The sequence below is a fragment of the Pteropus medius genome, unplaced genomic scaffold (assembly GCF_902729225.1).
Source record: "Pteropus medius unplaced genomic scaffold, Ma_sr-lr_union100, whole genome shotgun sequence".
Classification (NCBI taxonomy): Eukaryota; Metazoa; Chordata; class Mammalia; order Chiroptera; family Pteropodidae; genus Pteropus; species Pteropus medius.
Genome location: NW_024345479.1, coordinates 3,125,126 through 3,132,720, shown reverse-complemented (window position 1 = coordinate 3,132,720; position 7,595 = coordinate 3,125,126). Strand labels below are relative to the sequence as shown.

The following is a 7,595-nucleotide window of genomic DNA, read 5'->3' as shown; positions in this document are numbered from 1 at the left end:
CAGGAGAGGGCGCACCCCGAGAAGGTCATGACTTTTGGAGGTTGGAGGGGGCGCCCACTGCATTTCGGGGTGGGGCCCCGGCCCACGCGGAAGACTGTGAACGCGGTGGGGGAGGGGAGGGGGCGTTTCTCAGGGATCCGGAACCGCAACCGCCTCCACACCCACCACCCTGGGACGGTCCCTCGGAGCCGCGGAGCGGGCCTCCCCATCTCCGTGTCCCCGCTCCCCGCAGAACCCGAGGCGGCGACCCCGGCCCCCGCAGCCGCTCCTTTTTCTCTTACCTGCGGCCACAGGTGTATGCGCGGGGCCCCCAGCCCCAGGTCCCGCGTCGGGCGGGGGAGGGAGGGCAGCCCCTACTCCCACCCGCCTGGGCTCTCCCCTCCCCCGGCCGCCTCCGCAGCCGCCGCAGCCGCCGCTGCCGGTGCCCTTTGCTGCAATGCGAGAGCCGCCGCGAAGCCGGCCCGGGCCCTGGTCGCCTCGGTAACCGCGACTCCACCTGGCGCGGCGCAGCGCGCCGCCGTGCACATCCTCTCTCCGGCCCCCTCCCCCGGCGCGGCCCCGCGGGCGCAGACCCGCCGAGGAGCGGCGGAGGCTGGTGGCTGCGTCGCCGCGGTCACCCGATACGCCGGCCCTCCGCCCGGGACTCGGGTTGCAGAGGAGGGAGGGAGGTTAGACAGCCTAGTGGAAGCGGGGGAGGGGCTGCGGCTCGGAGGCTAGCCTCCGGTCTCACTCAGGGTCCTCTCCAGCTCCCCATCCCCAAAAGATCTTGCCTAGGGTGGGGAGAGGAGAGAGTCCTGCTTCCCGACCCGCCGCCCTCTGAGCCCACGGCCTCTCCCCACCAGTCTCAGCTGTGCACTGTTGCCCTCTTAGTTTTCCCATGACTCAATTCCTAGACAAGTCTGGAAGGCCTAGGATGCCTGTTTCTTTGATGGCCTCTGATCCTGCTCTGCTGTGTCTCTGGCCCTGCTCTTTACAAAAATGAGCCTCAGACTCAGCTGTGGGGAATGCAAAGTGTGATAAGCACTAAGTATCAAGTGATGACAAAATTCTGGGCACAGCCGCTTAGTAATTCCAAAGTTTGGGGGCGAGACCCCTCTAAGCTCTGAGATGTGGGCGGGCCCAGAACCCCTCGACCTGGAACAACTGAGTTCACTAAGTCCAGCCTCACTCCTCTTCATCGCTCCAACCCTATCTAGCCTCAAGACACTCCATCTAGGGAGGGCCTCCGCATGCCACAGGCACAGTGCACCTGCGCTGTCTGCCCTACCACCATCCCTGTCCCAGCCCCATTTTAACCTCCACACATACTTGTCCACTCAGGACAATTCTGGCCCACTTGCCATCCAGCCTTGGGGGAAAACACATCTTTGTTCCCCAAAGTTCAGTCAGGATGGGGCAGAGAGCTGGGGGAGGAAGTAGGCCGAATGCCCTGTGAGTGATGTCAAGCCATGCCAATCTGTTGTTAGACTTGAGTTCACTCAGCTAAAACGTCTGGAGCCTTGTCCTTCCCCAAGCAGTCATATTTTTTCTTTTCCTAATTCTTGAAAAAGTCAAGGTTTGCTGCCTTTCCCCAGGGAAAGCAGGGTGCGTGAGGAAGTGAAGCTGGCGCCCATGCTATCCTGCCTCTGCACCTCCTCCATCTCCTACAGCTGAACACCCTCACGTCCAGGCCCCCTCGGGCTGCCCTTTCCCGCTGCAATGCTGACTGCCTGGCCCTTCCTCCCCATTTGAGCCTCAGATGTCTATTTTTCTTCCATGGCAATATCCTGGCCTGAGCTGGGAGCCCAAGCCCTGTCTAAGTGGGCCCCTGTCTAAGCTGAGATACATCTTCCCATCAGGGAAACTGAGGCTTGATGGGGAAGCGGAATCAATGTCCAGATGCCAACATCCTCTTAAAAATGTGAAACTGAGCCTTCGACATAGCAAGAAGGGTGGGAAAGAGACATCATGAAGAACTTCCTGATGGTAACACATCAGGGGAAGGCTGGGTCTGCTCTGAGATGGAAGGTGAGGTGGGGAGAGGGGAATGAAATGATCTATAGTGGGGTGAGAATTGAGTTCAGGGCATAAGAGACCCCTGAAAACCGATAAGAGTGAGGATGGGGGAGGGACTCCAGTTTAAAGGAAAAAAAGAAAACAAAATTTTTTTTCAAAACTGAGTATTCCCCCTCAAAAATTTCCTTCCCTAAAGCCAAACCTTGCCACAGGTTTGGGGAGGGAATAGTAGGAATTGGGCAATCAGGGGGAGACCCTGAAAAGTGGGACCCTACCTAAGAGAAAAGGATGCAAAATAAAAATACTGGATATCCCCCTTCAAAAAAAAATCCTCCCCAAAGCCAAACTCGCCATGGGTTTGGGGGGTGGGGTGGAGGTGGGTGACTCACCTGGGCCGGCTGGCCAGCCCCGGAGGGGGCGGAGTCGCCATGGAGGTGGGAGCAGAGGGAGCTGAGGAGGCACACGGGGTCCACGGTCCAGCCGCCAACCTGTGTGTGCGAAGCGGGGGACACCCCATTAGGGGGAGCGGGCAGGAGCCGCTGGGGGCTGTGATGGGGAGGATAGGGCATTCCTGGGGCAAGCTTTGGCACAGAGCTCACACCACAGAGGAATCCTGCAACACTGGCTATTTCCTTAGCAAAGTTGGGTCTCTAACTAGAGCCCTCAGTTTGTTTCTGGAAGTTTCTTTCCTGTCAGACTGGGGGCTCCTTGAGCCTAGTGGAGGGCCTTCCCCATTAGATACTCCTAAGGTCCTTTTCTTCCATTCTTGACCGTCTCCCCGTACACTCTGCCAGGGGGCTGCTCCTCACCTCTTCCCTCCTCCAGCTCTTCATTCCCTCTTCACTGAAGATGTCACCCATGCGCAGGGGTCCTCCCCCCAGTGTGCCTCTGTCCCAACAGCACCTTCTTCCCTGCCATCTCAGAGGAAGCAACTCTCTTCTCTCACCCCAAGGCCACACCACCCCTAAGGCTCAAAGCCCATCCCTTTCTGATTCCTCCAGGACCTTTCCCCCATGACCCTCTTCCCCCTCAGACATCAGTCCTCAAATTCATTCATCTTCACTCATTCCACATTTACTGAGCCAGCACTACAGTTAGTCACCAAGCATTTCGTGGCAAGTGAACTGGCCCTAGGTCCTACCCACTTACACTCTAAGGGAGGGAATGAATGAATAAATGAATGAATGAATGAATAAAAGAATGAATTTGAGAGTGAATGGCAGTGCTTTGATTCATTCACAGTATTTACCGAGTGCCTGCTTGGTGCCAGAGAACATGCCAGACACAGATGAGGCCCTCAGACGTGCCCATATCTTCTCTCACAGCCCCGCTGCCCCTTGAGGCTGTCTTCATCTTTTTCTGGCCAAACTTTCCTAGACAGGTATACAGCCAAGTGTCCTGTTCCCTCACCACCTTCAGTCTCCTCTGAAACTAGCCATTACCTCACCACACCATGAGAAACGCGCTCTCAATCCCCTCTGGACCCATAGATCCTGAGCAGTCCCGAAGACTTTAAACCATCTCTCTTGACTTCTGAAGTGCAAAGGACCCTTCTGCTGGGCCTTTCTCCTCTTCCTCACAAAGCAGAACTGTTCCTGGTTCCCCCTCCCCCTACCATAATGGACCCTCTTCCCCTCTCAGACTCCATTCTGCCTCGGTGTCCACACTTCTGTGCCCGGTCCCACTTCTATTCTGTCCTGATTGTACTCAATCTTCCTCCTGAAGCTGTGGTCCCTTCAGAGTCCTGAGCTATGCAAATAGTGCCTAATGGACATTGCTTTGAGTGCCCTACCCACTCCTCAAACTCATCGCCCATATTCTTGTCCCCCAAACCCCAAACATTCCCTCCCAACACCCGCATTTCTCCCCAAGGCACCAACATCTCCCTGTCACCCAGGAGGTTTTTCTGGCTTTGCCTCCTAGATCCAGGCAGCAAACAAGCCTTGCTCAGTCCTCCTTCCAACTCCCCATGCTTTTCCCTTTGTCCTCTATGACATATGCGCTTCTTCCTCTCCTCCTGCCTCCAGCCCCCCTTTTATCCCCTCCTATTCACCATGAAGAACAACCATGACCCTTCTAGCCAGCACCATCTGGCCCCACTTTCCCAGTCTTCCCTCACGCTTCCCTCCACCCCCAGCCTGAGCCTTCTGCACCAGCCAGGTGGACTTCTGTGCCAGTCCCCAAACCAACTATGCTCAGGCCTATGCTCACCTCCCCTCCCCAACTCCTTCTCATCCATCCACCTCCTAAAACAACAGTCTCTTGATACCTAATCAGTCCTTTTTCATCCTTCTAAGCCTAGTTTAGGTACCTCTTCCTCCAGGAAGCTTTCCCTGACCAGGCCTGCCCACCTGATCTCCCTCCTCCAAACCCTCTCCCAAGTGACTGTGCCCCTGGTATTTAAGTTTAACCATCTTTTCACCCCATCTAGATCACAAATGCCCCTGCCCCTCCTCCCAGGCCAGAGCAAACAGAGGGAACCCCCTGAGGGTGGGGGCCATATCTCCTTCATCTGTAATTCTCCCTTATCCCAAGTGGAACTCTGCTCCCAGGAGGACTCGAGATCTGGGAAAAGGCAAAGGCCAGACAGAACCTGAGGTGACATCAGGGGGCAGATAAGGTACTAGAAATGCACCTTGTGTCCTTGTTCCCTGCAGTGAGGATGGGGTAAGGACATTCTTTCCCTTCTCCAGCCACACCCAGAGGTACCTAGACAGGGAGGACAGAGCAAGACAGGCATGGGACTGACACCCCAAGTCTACTGAAAGGATGCTGATCAGATGTACTTCGGTCACTTCTCCCAGAGAGGACAATGCCCAAGTCTCAGCAGCTAACAAAGTAGGTACCTCATCAATGTAGAACTGTAAGCAGAGGCTAGTCCCAAGAAAGAACTTTCCTACAGACAAGAAGATCATACTTGGATGGAGAGATGCATCCAGGACCCCAAGGATCTGGGAGAAATTAATAAGGAAAGCATCCCCTTTCCCTTATAGAAGGAGATGAGACAGGTTCTGGACTAGAGGCAAGAGACCCAACTCCTTTCTAAGCCTTAATGATGGCAGGAGAGAAACCAAGGCACAGAAAGAGGTGGCCTTTAGCTCAAAGTCACACAGCGAGTCTTGGGGAAGGAAGGAGGGCAGGAAAAAGGCCCCAGGAGTTCTGGGCTCTGTTCTTGCCAGGCCTGGGAACACATCAGATCCAGCCTACTGAGGCTCCCACTGGGCGCCAACCCTGTGTCTCAACTCCACCTCTGGATGGACCTTCAGGTTCAGAAGTCAGTCCCCAAGGTCTCCCCTCTTCCTTCCCATCCCTCCCTTGACCTCCAAGATATGCCTTCCTGCTCCTCTGCCCAGTCCAACAGCCTGAGTTAGAGGCTGAGCTCTCTCTGCCAAACCAGACTCTCCTGTTCCAAATCTCAGGACTGCAAGTAGAGGTCTGGAGGCTCCAGAAAAAGCCAACCAGGACAACTTCCCAACTCCTCCATTCCCCCTTCTCTGCCCCAGATGCCCCTCAGAATCTGAATGAACCTAGGAGCAGAGGAGCTCGGGGTCAGGCCAGCTGTCTCGCAGGCTGGCGGTATCCCCCAGCCCCAGCCCGGAGCCCGAAGCCGACCCCGACTCACCTGCTCTCGCATCCTGTCTTGCTGACCCCGAAGGGCCAGGGCATGCTGCGGGTACTTGCTCTTCAAGTGGTCCATGAAGGCATCGCGCTTGCGGTCGGCGTCAGCCTTCTGGAGCCCGCTGAGCGCCTCCAGGCTCTGCGCGGCAATCACTGTGTGCCGGCGCTCGGACGTGTGCACCAGCCCCACGTTGGAGAAGCGCCGGCCCCCGCTGCCCCCGCCGCCCCCGCCCCCCAGGGTCCGGTACTCCCGCGGGTACTCGGCATCGTCTGCAGACAGCATGGGGGGGCTGCTCCGCTCTGGATCTGCGGGAGGGGAGAGGGGACACGGAGGGGTCACTGTGCAGTCTGGCCTGGGGCTGCCCAGCCCCCACTGGGGTCACTGCGAGGATGGATAGGACCAGGCCTGGCTGGAGGGGAGCGGGGAGAAGGAGCATGGGGTGAGGCAGGGGCTGCCCACCCCACACTAGGGGACAGAAGGAGCAAAAGGAGGGCTGAGGTGGAAGGTTAGCCCAAATCAGAAGGAGGGTGGAGAGCAAGGGCAGGGTCCAGCTTCTTGCTCTTCTGCAGGTGAGTTTGGAGGGATAATGACTGCAGGTGAGGTGCTATCCTTTGAGGTCAAGGAGGGTTTGGAAGTAGGGATCCTGAACACCTCTCTAGCCATACATCCCCTTTCTTTTTCCTAACACTAGTGTGAACAGGTGTGGGAAGGGGCGTTTCCTTTTAGATGCTTCCTGAAAGATGTGGGAAGGAGCCTACGCTGTCTTCCTTTCAAGAGCATCCTCTCAGGAGAGATAGAGGACTCTAGCCTCCTCTCTCAGACTAGCATGTCCAGGACACACTTGTCCTACATGCTGGGCGTTGGCTTAGAAAGCAGCCAGGACTAGGATACATGGGGGTGGTCGTGGTGAGGGCAAAGGTCACACTCAGGGTTTCCCAGGGAGATGGAGGCCCAGGGACTAGGGCATGGGACCATCTTTCCCCTCCCTCTCCAGAGACAGACAGATGGACAGACAGGAGAGGCTGGGCACGGAGAGGACAATGAGAGATGAATTTAGGACACATTCAAAGGCAAAAGAAAGCAGACAGGACCGCTTAAGCCTCCCTCTTGGGGGCACTCTCATAACCCCTCCCCACCTTTTCTTCAGTCTCCTAAACACACACAAGTTCAAGACCTATAAGGGACACACAGGGGACAAAGGACAGTACAGCAAAAAAAAAAAAAAAAAAGGCCCAGAGTTGGGGGTCCCCCACCCCGAACTCTGAATCCCTTCCCCACATGCCCACCATCCCTGGGCTCCTGGCCTCCTCAGGCCCAGCCCTGCTGTCCCCCGCCCTCCAGCCTCCATGTTGACTTTCCCATAGCCCATCAGGGGACAGTGGTTCTAGAGTGTCACCCATACCAGGGTTAAGAGGAGTTGCTGGGCTTACCTCAGCCATATTCCTGGGCATATAACAGACTGCTGTCCCACATCCCCAGAAGTCACTCTCACTGGGAGACAAATAGTCTTCCCAGCATACCTCCACCCCCACAATCTGCCAGGCTCAAAACAGTACCCCCCCAGTGTAGTCTAGGTCTGGGGTGTCAGGTACTGTGGCAGACACATGCACCCCCACACCAGGGCTGACTCACAAGGCCAACTGGGGCAAAAGAGGAGGCTGAGGATCCTGGGACCTAGCCAGGTTCCATCCAGCCCAGCCCCTCATCAGCCCGTTCCTACCACACCATTGTTCATCAGGCCTGCTGCCAGGCCTCAGTCACCTCCTGTCCACCAGAGAAGAAAAGAGGAGATTCAGCCACATTTCAGGAAAAGCCACCCCTCGCTCAACGCACATTCCTCCCCGGGCTATGGCTGAGACATGTATATCTGGGGCATAGAGCCCAAGGGGACCTGATACTTCCCACCAAAACCAAGGGAAGAATGGCTTCCATGGACAAAGATTTCTGCAGCTTCCAAGGGCCTGTCTGACTGCCATTATCA

General features: G+C 56.5%; 1 protein-coding gene across 1 annotated transcript in view; it reads right to left on the bottom strand.

Annotated features, from left to right (window-relative positions):
* The window catches only part of SRCIN1 (SRC kinase signaling inhibitor 1), a 33,091-nt gene that overhangs the window by 24,016 nt on the left and 1,480 nt on the right, over positions 1-7,595 (bottom strand). Inside the window, exons 2-4 of the mRNA XM_039873795.1 lie at positions 7,247-7,254; positions 5,618-5,919; positions 2,385-2,483 (exon numbers count right to left, since the gene is read on the bottom strand). Coding sequence (XP_039729729.1) covers positions 2,385-2,483; positions 5,618-5,919; positions 7,247-7,254 — 409 coding nt within the window. The remainder of the gene's footprint in view (positions 1-2,384; positions 2,484-5,617; positions 5,920-7,246; positions 7,255-7,595) is intronic.